Consider the following 12,446-nt stretch of genomic DNA (forward strand, 5'->3'; position numbering starts at 1 on the left):
GGAGTTAAAGGCCACGAGGCTGGTTCATTGACCGATGCGAGCCCTTACCGACCGATGCAAGGCCTTTACCAGCCGTTACCGACTGTTCTCGGCCTCGGCGTTGCCAATCTCAGAAGTGTCACAGGTCACATTGACCTCGTTGCTAACTCTGGGGCAAACTCGGAGGTCACACCCTGGCGGCCGTTGCTTGCATACAACTACGTACAGTATATCGTGCTACCTCAATGCTTTGAGAACCCTCGGATTATTGTCTCGTTCGGAGGCCCCATTAAATGTGCCAGTTGAAGAGGAAGTAATAGTACACACTTGACGAATGTTGCAACTTTTTAGTAAGGACCCCTCGTGATACTGAATTCAAAGCGAAGTTTAGATTATGTTGGTAACAGATTGAATGGAATGTCGACGCTTTTGATGTTCGTGAAAGTCTGCGTCAAAAGAGCAACGGTAGAAGTGAACCAAACAAGTTTGGCCATAAGTGGCACTGCCACTGGCAGGAAGGCAACGCGTCCGCGTCTGTTATAGGACCTCGCGCCAACGTCATCTGTATATTTCCTAGCCTCACCTTTTACCTTTTACAACAGACATTCATCATGGCAAGTGCTGACGGTGGTGCATACAGGTACTTAATGAGATCAAAGAATAACCATCTGCATCGCTCATCGCCTTTTACAGTTATTCCCTCACTGTCTTCTCCCCAAGCGGGAAGTTGGTACAGATAGAGCATGCACTGGCAGCCGTCTCGCAAGGGACTACTAGTCTTGGTATCAAAGGTATGTCAAGTCTTACTACTGACCCGTACATATCTTGACATCGATCTCGTCCAGCTTCGAACGGCATCGTGATCGCAACGGAAAAGAAATCATCATCCATCCTCGTAGACGACTCAGTCATCGACAAAGTGGCCATCGTTTGCCCAAATATCGGCCTAGTATACTCTGGAATGGGTCCTGACTTCCGTGTCTTGTTGACCAAAGCTCGTAAGAGTGCACAGGCATACTGGAAGTTATACGGCGAATACCCACCTACGAAGGTATTGACTCAGGAAATTGCTACCGTCATGCAGCAGGCGACGCAATCCGGGTGTGTTTTGACCTTGATCGCTTTGGTTCTTAATGTTGACCGATGTTCGTGTGTGATTTAGAGGTGTGCGACCGTTTGGTGTATCGCTGTTGGTAGCAGGATGGGATAACAACCGGGGGCCTAGTCTGTACCAAGTAGATCCATCTGGCTCATTCTGGGCCTGGAAAGCCAGTGCTATTGGCAAGAACATGACAAACGCGAAGACATTCTTAGAGAAACGGTGCGCCACATTCTTCTGTTCCTCCTTCATATCTTCTCACCTGATCGATCCTCGCACATAACTACAACTCTCGCTCTTTGTGACTCAAACCTGCAGATACAACGACGACATAAGCTTGGAAGATGCCATTCACACCGCCCTACTAACGTTGAAGGAAGGGTTTGAGGGAGAAATGACAGAAAAGACGATCGAGATCGGTGTTGTGACGGTGCCTACTCTGGCGGAACTGGAAGAAGGAAAGATAGGCGGAGAGACTGGCCGACCAAAGCCGACTTTCAGGAAGTTGAGCGAAGAAGAAGTGAGGGACTACCTGGCGTTGTAGTGATTAGAAACTTGGTATGGTTCAATGCTGGAAGACCATGGCAAAATTTGACTGATTATTTGCTCTCCGTCTTCAGTAGCTTATGGATCGTTGGCGTATAACTGATGACCTTCGACGTCAAAACTTGAACCACGCATAAATCTACTACATCCATATTGAGGCGCATACCAGTGACTGTATACAAGACTTTTAAGTCGTGTCTGTGTAGCTTTTGAATGAGTTTTTCTCCGAATCACATTGAAGTCTAAATCTAAAAATGTGCGGATATCAGAAAATAAGTATCCCACAGATTCAGATGCAAGTATGGCATTCATTCGAGTATCCGATGGATGTTATACAACCATGCCTTTATCTAGTACACTGATCCTTTTTTATTAGCCTCGACATCTAAAGCTTTGATGATAAACATTGCATTGCAAAGTCAAACGTTTGAAGTAATACCGTATGTGCTGTCAGTATTTGTCTACGCCGTCAGTACTAATACTACCCATTCGAACGTTCTTCAGCGTATAACTACTCCCATGGATACGTAGTAGAGTCAAATGACTTCAAGGTATTCGGCTCTATATAACACAAAGTGAATAGCTGACGTCGTCGCCTCTTTACATCTATACGTGACTGACATGTCCCGCTCACTCGCGACTCCGTCACTTCTGAAGGAGACTAGAATCTTAGTGATATCCATCATTCGCGAGTCCCGAATGGTGCAATCATGAACATATTCCATTCATTGGAGCCATCCAAAGTCATTAGGACGCGAATAATTGTGACATCAATGACGGATGTCCACTCTATTTAACCAGGCCAACATACCCCCCAACTCCCTGAACCCAAACCTCACCACTCGAATTTACTCTGATCACAATGTCCATCGACAACGGAAAATATCTCATTGTCAGCGCAAGTGCCGAGACCGGTCACCTTGACTTTGCCCATTTACCCGCCGATCTACTTTGTTATAGGATCCGTCAGAAAAGACCTCAACGAACAGGTTTTGACCTTCATGTGACTGGATGGCGAGGACTTGATACACAGAAGTGAAAATTCCAGACGATTGACTGATTTTAGCGAAACGAACTCGAGAACTTTGTAGTTTGTATATTATTATGTCACGAATCCAGCGATTCTTTTTAGAGACTCGTGTATCTTACCTTACGTTGGTGGATAATGTGAGGCTCAAGGTCAGGTGACGTCGAAGTGGCTGTTTATGGAGCTGAGCCGTGACACGTCTCGCTTAAGCTATCTCAGCCCTTCCGCTATCTTTCTGCTCTTGTCACCGACAGCGACGACGACGATGACTTCGACAATAGCCTTCCCTCACAAACCGTCGCCCGCTTCGTCCATTGGCCCTGCGTCGGGCAGAAATTTTGCATCGCTCAACGATATCTCTGTTGACCGACCCACACCCGCCCATTCCATTGACATGTCTGTCGTTTCACGGCATGCTACTGCACTCGAGGTATGCGACTTTGTGTATGGAAATTCACACGAGCCAAGTTTTCTCGACGCTGCAGAGCTTTTCTATGAGGCAAATGCAAGTGAGTACATGAACTCATTGTAATCATATTCGTTAGTTGATCTATGCTCACCATTCTCGCACGTTTTAGTGTGAGTGCGTTACAAAAACTGTTGGTAAGTTAGACTGAAGTTTGTTATCGTGAATGCGACGTGCAGGTACGAAAATCCATTTATAACTGCCACTTCCCGGTCCATCATATCCGACATATACGCCCTTTCTCGTCAGTTCTCCACCGTAGACGTTCCTCGGCCCCTTGCCATGCTCTACACCCTTCTTCGACTTCGTCTACCTAATATGGACAACGTCTCTGGCGATGGAGTTTGGTTCCATGCTATCAAAGTGTGGAATGAGGTCGGCGAAGTTAGCGAGAGCGAAAGTTTCGGTGAGTAAACACTAGGACTATCTCATACGACGTCCTCATCATTAAATACCCAGACGGTCAACGTAAGTCGATTGTTGAGCATACTCTCAACATACTATTTCTCCCAGGAATCCACAATGGTTCTTGTCAAGCACAGAACCCCAATCATATCTTAGGTCCCGCTACATCTTCCACATGTTCGTCTCCCACCCTCTCGGCGTCATCTGCTCCACACTCTCCCTTAACCCCTCGCTCACTTGTCGCGCACCCCTCCTCATCTTATTCGTCCCTTTCCCTGTCCTCTACATCCACTTCCTTCCCTTCACTCCCAATACCATATACAGCACTCTCCATCCCCTCTCCATTTCATCTCCGTCTTCCCATCCACACCCGGCTCTCGTTCAACGAATCGGGACTTATCACATACCACCGAGATATCTGGGACGTTAAAGACGTCATCGGACTTGTCCCCGGAGTTTCTCTAGTCCAGTGGGTGACTGCGAGGCTTGTCGCACGGGGTGTGGCGCGGATCGGCAGGTTGCTTTTAGGAGGGAGAGTAGGAGGTGAGAGAACAAGGAAGGGCGAACAAAGGGAGTGGATACTAGGAGGAGATAAGGCAGCGCTTGAGGAGAATCACAGGGATTTACTTACAGGCCCTGGGATCACTAAGCGACGATCAGAAGGTAGTATGGGACGGGGGGACGAAGAACAACAGAAAAAGCTTGGAATACTGCTCCCATCTGAGACTTACAGAGTGCACGCACAACGTGCACATGAAATGGAACAGCACATGCGAGAGCGAGAGAAGCGAGCGTGCGAGCAGGAGAACCAGACGAGTCGGGAATCGCACGGAAGAGAAACTCATCACCCCTTCGGTGAAGACCAGCAGGGCGAAGGACCCAGTACGAAGCCTAAGCGTGAAAGCAAAGCACAAAAAGCGACTGTATCAACTGAGAGAATGGGTACTGAGGAGGTGTGAATCCCAGGATTTGACATGTCATATCTCGATATTACGAGATCTTTTCCTTTCTGTCTTGGTGTCCTTATTTCTTAGTGCTGGCGCGGCTTCATGTCACGAGCTTCATTGCCTGAGCCACTTCACAGATTCTATCGCTCTTGGTGTGTTCAGGCCCCATCGTCTCACCACCTACCCTCAGAAGCAGATGAAATTATTACCTAGGAGCGCAGGGTTTCCCTATGTCTGGTGATCAAGGGGTCTACCTTTGAAATGTCTCTCATCATGTTAGGAACGACCCCAGCTCCAACATGATTTTCTTACTTCAAGGCAAAGTGATCATCTATGCAGCAGTCAGCGACCTTGCTGTATAACTCATCGTCCCATAACCATCTTGCCTGCATATCAAGGCATTTTCGACCGCCTAAATTGTTCTCCACCTCTTTGAGGCCCTGGTCTCCACTTCATTGAAGAAAAAAGAGACGGTATGAAAATAGATATCAAATATTACTAGGGGAGCATTTGACAGAGTCTCGTATTTCAATAGGTAGATCATACATCATACATCGTTGGAGATTTTACCTGGCACGCATACACGTTTTGTTCGTCATCTCATCTTCGAACACTATAACGATGTTAACTATTGACCGGACGGTTTAAATAAATACACGTGGAAGTTGGCTCACCCACGTCTGCATACCTACCTGTGTTGACATACTCTGCAGGCCAAAGTGAGGGCCAAAATTTCCAAAAATCTCAGTCTGACAGCCATCAGCCTGAAAACACCAAACACTACACACCGCTGGATATCGTTATTTAGAATGGACAATCTATTAGCAGTACACAACAACGGGCTTAGAATTCTGGAGAGAATATTTTAAGTGTATAAATGGTTTGTAGTACCTGCTACAACGGCATGTGAGTCCATTGACAGGTATGGTTTATCGTAGAATAAGACTACCCCACCTCAAGAGTTGTGAGGGAAACTCTGAGGTGCGTACTGGCAACGCATTGCTTACAAGAACGGGAGCATAAGATTTCTGGTGCTGATATATTGGAGGCTGCCACTCCTACTTCATCCTTCTCGCCTTCCTTTCTCGGCGCTCGTTCTTCATTAACGCTTGCATCAAGCTCACATCGACTTCCTCGCTCCAACGCAATCAGGCTCCCACGGCACTTGGAAGTAAGGGCAAAAGCGATGTATATATATGCATGCATGTTGTATCGTAGATATGCTGGTCAACTGAAATGGCTGTCATGATTAGGATGGAAAATTAGCTCTGCGTACACCAGGAAATGTATACGACGACGAGAAATAATGTAGGAGCATAACTGCTATTGATTCTTGGCATAAATCAAAGCCCTCACGCCGGGACAATAATTTTTATCGGTCTCTAAAAGGACAATTATGATCAAATTCACATACAGACCCAGACTCGGAACTGCGTAGATGGCTTGGCGCGGAAGCTTTCTGGGAATGAGTACAACAAATAGTGCAGAACAAATGGAGTGAACTGTACCCTCAGGTCTCTCTGACGCAGAAGGCCTTGACATTGACGTTGAAGACGGTTCTTCACTAGTAACTTCAGTATCCACAGAACTGTGCTCAGTACGCACTGAAACACTGCCATTAAGGCTCTGCTCTCGAAGGCGTCGACGTTCCGCCTCGCTGATCATCTGTTCCACGATTTAGTTACTTCAATATGTGCAAAAGATTATAGAACACGTACCACAGCAGAAGCACGCAGCTCTTTCACCTGGCATAAGCAAATCCCTATCGATGCAGAGAGACCCTTACAAAGCTCTTTGCATTCTTTCCAAGGGGTGGTTGCACAAACTGCCTTTGCATGTAGCTCAGACGACTTGGCTCTGAGGCTGAATAGGTTGAACCAGAGAAAGGGGTTAGAAAACGGTACAATAAATGTCACAAAACACTCGTACATTGCCAAACGCTCTTCCATTTCTAGAACTGCTCGAGAGCGAGGTAAAAGGCCCGCCTCCGCCATTGAATATATCATCCCTTCGGTGTCATCTAACGCTTCTACAAGTATCTTCATCCTAGCACTTGGAAGATATCGGTGTAAAACGTGTCCGATGAGGGCAACTAGAGAGATGGTAGCTGTGAAAACTCCATATACGTTAAGACCCAGCGCAATAGGCATAGTTTCAAGCTAGAGGTGGAATAGATGATCTTGCTGCTAAGAGTATGCTGAAAGCCTAAGGTAAATATTTAGAAAGATTGGGGTTTTTAGTAGCATAGAGGATTACGCGTACACTTACTCAAGCACGGTTTTTATGAGACATCAACATGACATGGCCAACAGATGGAGGTCTGTGAATACGGCTATCTCCAGAGATCGATCCCATCGAGTTCACAGTCGGACAGGTACAACAGGGTCAGCCTCATGTTCGCTCCAAAAACCAGTTGATCCATTTACTATAGGTTGAAAGAAAGTTCTGTGTCATATACTCCATATTCGAATTTGGGTGATGTTACCTATCATGCCGCCACTAAACGTGTTAAGGCTTCACAGCTTGCAGCCACGGTACAACTTGGGGCAACGGCAATATTCGTGGTAGAATTTATAATAGCTACTGCAGATAGCGGTCTGGGAATAATAGCAAGTAGCGAGAGGCAAGGTTTGTGGATTGGTTCATGATCTAGATACTAGATACGCTAGTATGGACAGCCTCTGTGAGAAAGGCGCGAGTACTCAGCTGTGTTCGGGAGTGAGATCCGAAGTTTCTTTGAGCGCGTTGTACTCACTTTCCCGTTGTAATTCAGTGGCGTCACGGAGAATTTTTGAAAGTGGAAGTCCAGTGTAGTGTTGGTACTGAACTGAGAAGATCATGCCATTCGTACATACCACACTAATTTGCCCAACTTTGAGAAAGTGACACTGCAATATCGATAATGGTGCGTGAGGGTGCTGTCAATGCCTGCCTGTCGAGAGAATCAGAGACCATAGATCACTCATCTAAAGCGACTCATTATAGTTTTCGTCACCAGGTGCACAGTTATTAAGTTTGTATGATGGCAGGTGACCGTTCTGCTGTAGTGGCATCCGTATTGACCCGGGGATCTCAACCTATGCTCTAGTAAGCATCAAGTAGACAATACAGTTTATCAAACTCACTATTACTGACCAAATAACGGCTTACAGTCAAGTTTAGCAGTCTCTTTACAAGCCACATCCGTTGCCAGTAAACGATTCAAATATTCAAGTTTGATCGAAATTTGATCATTGCTCTATTTGTCCATGTTTTCATTATGGGCGATCATTGCGATGAAGCGGTCCGACAGTCCGATTTGCTTCCACGTTTTATGTCCTCGTCGATCGATCGACAGCTGCTCTCTTTCAAAAACGCAGCGAACAATTAATCATACAACACACCGTACACTTAACGACATACAGCCGTACATACAACTTGCTTTACAAGGACATGATAACAACCTGACAGAACTAAACATAAGCGTAACGAATTCCAATAGTAAGCAGAAATTTCATAGCAGTACAGCAAGGGCTTGATGGAGAAACCGAGGGGGAGATGCCATATCAGATGGTTACCGGGCTTGGAGCTACAGGCTATAGCACTAGGTTAGGGTCCGGTATATTCAAAGTTTGCCAGTAGGGACACACTTTTGGAGGATAGTGGCGCTCTTCAGACGAGGCACCAGAAACTGCATCAAAACCCGTGACCATAACATTTTGAAGCGGTTGAGCAAGAAAGGAAAAGGTATATGAACGCACGATGCACCTGTAATGTTTCCATTTTCTGAAGAACCCTGAGACGAATCTGATGATATCTCGCCGGTGACTTCTGTTGGCCCACTTGCAGCAGTAGTCGGGGAGCCTCCGCTTCCACGCTGCTCGTTGTATAAACGCCGACGCTCAGCTTCAGTCGTTGACTGTAAAATACATGACTGTCAGAACAAATGCTCAAAACATTCGTGACTCGTAGGCGACGTACAACAACAAGCGCTCGGAGTTCTTTAACTTGCTGTAAACAGGTACCTATTGATCGAGAGAGACCGCTACAGAACTCTGTATACTCCTTCCAAGGAGTAGTGGCACAAACCGTCCTCACACGTAGCTCGGACGACTTTACCTGTAGACTATGGTAGGGTAGGTCAATGAGTTCAGGGATGTTAAACAATGAAACAAGGGACACTCGCGCGGAGACGCTGTTCCAATTTCTGGGAGAAGTGTGCGTCAGGTAGAAAGCCTTGTTCCACCATTGGCGGCCCAGTGAGTGCAAAATTGCTTCAGTGTCTTTGAAAACTTCTTCAAGTAGCCTCATTCTAGCATTGGGAAGATGAGACTCCACGAGGCTTCCTCCCAAGGCAATGAGAAAACTAGCTCCAGCGATATAACCAAAGATATCAGAACCCGAAGATTCTGACATGCTGCTTACTGTACGTAGTTGTATGCAAGCAACGGCCGCCAGGGTGTGACCTCCGAGTTTGCCCCAGAGTTAGCAACGAGGTCAATGTGACCTGTGACACTTCTGAGATTGGCAACGCCGAGGCCGAGAACAGTCGGTAACGGCTGGTAAAGGCCTTGCATCGGTCGGTAAGGGCTCGCATCGGTCAATGAACCAGCCTCGTGGCCTTTAACTCCGCTAAGGTACCAGGAAATTTATACCAATTTACAATGAATTTTGACTCGTTTGCACTGCTACAACAACTTCACTGACACTATGGAGCTGAAAAGTAATACTTCTGACAACATTTCACGCATAAAATACCTCTCAAAACTGTTCAAAAGCTTACCCGATGATCTCCCTCTGAACCCCGCTAGCTCTCGGTACAGATTTGGCTTGGACGGCGAGGAACTTGAAGAAAATGGCCACTGGTATGCTCTCAATCACAACCTGGAAATTTGCTTCCAGGCCCACAGTCTCCGAGGTGAACCACTGAAGATCACTGAGCGTGGGAAGAGCCTGGATACACTGTTGAAGATGCTGCAAGACGGGATGCGAGAGGCTCCAGGGGATGCCGAGTTGATAATGAATTGGGTCGAGAGGTTGATTGCCGCAGCTATGGTGTCCGGGGCTAAGAATGTAAAGCAGACATCAAAGTGAGTTGGCCATTGTCAGCAAACAGTCACCCGAAAGTTAAACAACATATCTCAGGAGAAAGATGGCCTTTTCATCATCGGATGAAGGGTCAGCAGCACAGCCTGCCATCAAAACCGCGCTAAAGAAGAGAGGGCCAACGCGGAAGGCACGAGATAGGTTGCCTGTCAAAGGGACAGCTGTAACACCCATCACCATCGTCGACGACACAGACACATCATCCGACACCGAGACAACGGCCCCTCGCGTCCATTCCGAGCCTCTGCGCGCGAGAGAAACTGCCAAGCCCAAGATGCCGAGGCTGGTTGCACTGGATGACAGCGATGATGAACATGATGGAGATGATGTTGATGATGGTGAATTGCCCAAGCCAGTGCGGAAGAGACAGTCCACCCTTTTCGCATTTTCTGGGTTCAAGAAGCTGAGCAAGGCTGAGGCTGATGAACAGAATAGGAGAGAGATGGCAGAGACGAGACAGGAGGCAGAGGATGAGCGAGTTAGAGAAGCCATGGTCCGGAATCTGAGAGAGACCCAGAAGCGCGAGGGTGCACGAGAGAGGAAGAGGAAAAGCCGATTCAGCAAGAAAGCGAAAGAGATACGGAGTGGTAAGAGGAACTCAGCGGGGAAAATCATGAAAAAGGTCAGTCCCTGCCAAACACATTTCGACTTTTGTACTCACAGTTACAGATGGTTCTCGGCCATGAAACCCCGGCTGCTGGTGTCCCCGATCTCTCTGATCTTGCTGAACTGTCAAGGCCTGGCAAGATATGGAAGAAGGGTCGTAATGTGAAGTTGAAGGGCACAATTCAGAATCGGCACTCGCGCACAAACTGGTATCATCCATACCTTTGGGTTCACATCAACAATGTCGCCTCTCGAGTCGCCTGGTCACCTACATTCATTGTTAGCACGCTGCAGAAAGACCACCCGAGCCTTTTTGCAAAGCTCCATCGGGGAACCGTTTTTAAGTGGATTTCCAAGAAGGGAAAGAAGTGGTCGAAGAAGACAGTCGAGAATGTTGCACGTCGCAGTGTCCTTGCCCGTACTGGCCGCGTTGGGATTCTCTCGCCGCATCGGGAGATTGTCGAGGAGGTGACATCCCAGCTTAAGGACCTTCGACTTTCCGGTGTTCCGGTTAATATTCTTGTTGCGCGATCAATACTTATAGCGGTGATCAAGGAGAGACAACCTGAACTTCTCGATCGTGGGGATTTCTTCTGCTCTGAGGTCAGTTATACAGCTCTTCAGTGAGTAAAATTAATTCAAGCTGATGTTTGCGTTGGCAGTCATATGTCAGGGACTTTCTCGAAAGTACACTTGACTGGTCAGTCAGAAAGGGCACTCGAGCTGCTGCTCATATCCCCGATAATGCCGATGATCTATGCGAGGCGGCATTTTTCCGTATTGTACATCTCGCTAATTGGTATGACATTCCATTAAGTGTAAGTCCCTCTATGATTGCTTTTTCGAGGTTATCTGATGTAATTATTTCAGCTTCTTATCAATATGGATCAAACAGGTGTTTACCTGGTTCCGGGTAACAATGTCACTTTTAATGACAGGGGTGCGAAGCAAGTCAACATCGCTTCGAAAGATGAGAAGCGGGCCTACACACTTGTGGTGGCTAGCTCATGTGCTGGCGATCTATTACCTTTCCAGCAAGTGTGGAGTGGGGCATCAGTAAAGAGCTGCCCTACTGGCAATGCGAAGGGTATGGAAGAAGCACTCGACAGAGGCTTTCATTTTACATTTGCCAATAGCCCTAAGAAGACGAGCCACTTCAGCACCTTCAAGACCATGGTCGAGGTATGTCATTAATGACTTGCTGTAATTTCAAACACATCAGCTAATCATTTGTTGTGGTAGTGGATGGAGTGCGTGTACATTCCATATGTAAACAAGATCATCCGCGATGAAGAACTTCCCGAGGATCAAAAGTCAATCTTATTCATTGACTGCTATCCTGTGCACACGGGGGAAGAATTTCGGAACTACTGCCGCCACCACCATCCGAATGTCTTTGTTATCTATGTACCTGCCAACTGTGAGCCTCATTCTCTACCGGGTTGTGTTAGATTGCTAATCCTGTTTAGGCACTGGCATCTATCAACCTGCTGATGTCGGACTGCAGCGCGTGACAAAGCATGCTCTGAAACAAGAGTCTCTCAACTTTTTAGTTGAATCACACCGTCAACAGCTAGCCGGTGGTCTAAAACCTGAAGCTGTCCGATTCACTCACTCCCTACCCGTTCTTCGGGATGCCACAGTTGCTCCTGCTGTCCATGTTTATGACATGTTCAAGCAGGGTAAGGGCCCAGAGCTTGTTCGCAAGGTAAGCTCCATTTCATTATCAGTATCATACCATCCTGACGACTTTATTTAGGCTTGGTCAAAATGCCAAGTAAAACAGTGGTGCCTCTCTCCTGAGGTCATACAGCACCGAGACACAAAGGCGGCCTTGCGGAAGTACCTTCAAGACCACCCCACATTCAAAGCCGAGATTGATGCAAAGATTGGCGATGTTTATGGCATTGACTCCGAACATGTCAACCCCGAAGATGACTTCAACAACGAAGGTGCCGACATGGATGATTCCGAAGTCCCGATTGGTTCAGTTATTCAGGAGGCACTCGGAAACGGGTTGGGTTGCATGCCCTTCTCAGCAGCGGGCCATGGTATTGCATCTTCTGAGCACACTGCGGTCCATGATGGTGGTTTCTTGCGGGGGTTGGCTGAGGGGGATGATATTTGGGCTTGGAATGTGGATGGTACTCGCATAAGCACTCTACCTTAGACTTAGGGGCTCTAGAATCAAATTTTTGCTGTTTGCGCGATTTTTTTTGCGATTTTTTGTGATTTTTTGCGATTTTTACAATTTTGACCTCAGCCTAGTGTGACTGAAAAGTTGAT

General features: G+C 47.1%; 5 protein-coding genes across 5 annotated transcripts; 3 read left to right on the top strand and 2 right to left on the bottom strand.

Moving 5' to 3' along the window:
• Nucleotides 1-270: 270 nt before the first annotated feature.
• On the top strand, nucleotides 271-1,879 carry SERLADRAFT_462378 (uncharacterized protein; the record flags this gene model as incomplete). The annotated part of the gene is made up of 7 exons (XM_007316026.1): nucleotides 271-332; nucleotides 387-619; nucleotides 673-770; nucleotides 825-1,080; nucleotides 1,142-1,300; nucleotides 1,397-1,636; nucleotides 1,699-1,879. The coding sequence occupies 5 exons, from the start codon at nucleotides 591-593 to the stop codon at nucleotides 1,620-1,622; spliced, it is 768 nt and encodes a 255-aa protein (XP_007316088.1).
• A 1,037-nt stretch (nucleotides 1,880-2,916) lies between these two features.
• Nucleotides 2,917-4,481, top strand: SERLADRAFT_435771 (uncharacterized protein; the record flags this gene model as incomplete). The annotated part of the gene is made up of 4 exons (XM_007316027.1): nucleotides 2,917-3,160; nucleotides 3,197-3,230; nucleotides 3,297-3,523; nucleotides 3,577-4,481. The coding sequence occupies 4 exons, from the start codon at nucleotides 2,917-2,919 to the stop codon at nucleotides 4,479-4,481; spliced, it is 1,410 nt and encodes a 469-aa protein (XP_007316089.1).
• A 1,340-nt stretch (nucleotides 4,482-5,821) lies between these two features.
• On the bottom strand, nucleotides 5,822-6,898 carry SERLADRAFT_414187 (uncharacterized protein; the record flags this gene model as incomplete). Its single annotated transcript, XM_007316028.1, has 6 exons — nucleotides 5,822-5,851; nucleotides 5,884-5,928; nucleotides 6,075-6,134; nucleotides 6,188-6,332; nucleotides 6,399-6,674; nucleotides 6,738-6,898. The coding sequence occupies 5 exons, from the start codon at nucleotides 6,617-6,619 to the stop codon at nucleotides 5,822-5,824; spliced, it is 501 nt and encodes a 166-aa protein (XP_007316090.1).
• A 915-nt stretch (nucleotides 6,899-7,813) lies between these two features.
• SERLADRAFT_383910 (uncharacterized protein) lies at nucleotides 7,814-8,904 on the bottom strand (the record flags this gene model as incomplete). Its single annotated transcript, XM_007316029.1, has 5 exons — nucleotides 7,814-8,044; nucleotides 8,099-8,139; nucleotides 8,217-8,367; nucleotides 8,430-8,574; nucleotides 8,635-8,904. 5 exons carry the CDS (start codon nucleotides 8,862-8,864, stop codon nucleotides 8,015-8,017), a joined length of 597 nt encoding a protein of 198 aa, XP_007316091.1.
• A 254-nt stretch (nucleotides 8,905-9,158) lies between these two features.
• Nucleotides 9,159-12,330, top strand: SERLADRAFT_435774 (uncharacterized protein; the record flags this gene model as incomplete). Its single annotated transcript, XM_007316030.1, has 8 exons — nucleotides 9,159-9,538; nucleotides 9,594-10,176; nucleotides 10,224-10,763; nucleotides 10,823-10,978; nucleotides 11,031-11,342; nucleotides 11,403-11,580; nucleotides 11,630-11,868; nucleotides 11,920-12,330. 8 exons carry the CDS (start codon nucleotides 9,159-9,161, stop codon nucleotides 12,328-12,330), a joined length of 2,799 nt encoding a protein of 932 aa, XP_007316092.1.
• Nucleotides 12,331-12,446: the final 116 nt, after the last annotated feature.

This window comes from Serpula lacrymans, assembly GCF_000218685.1.
Source record: "Serpula lacrymans var. lacrymans S7.9 unplaced genomic scaffold SERLAscaffold_4, whole genome shotgun sequence".
NCBI classification, from domain to species: Eukaryota; Fungi; Basidiomycota; class Agaricomycetes; order Boletales; family Serpulaceae; genus Serpula; species Serpula lacrymans.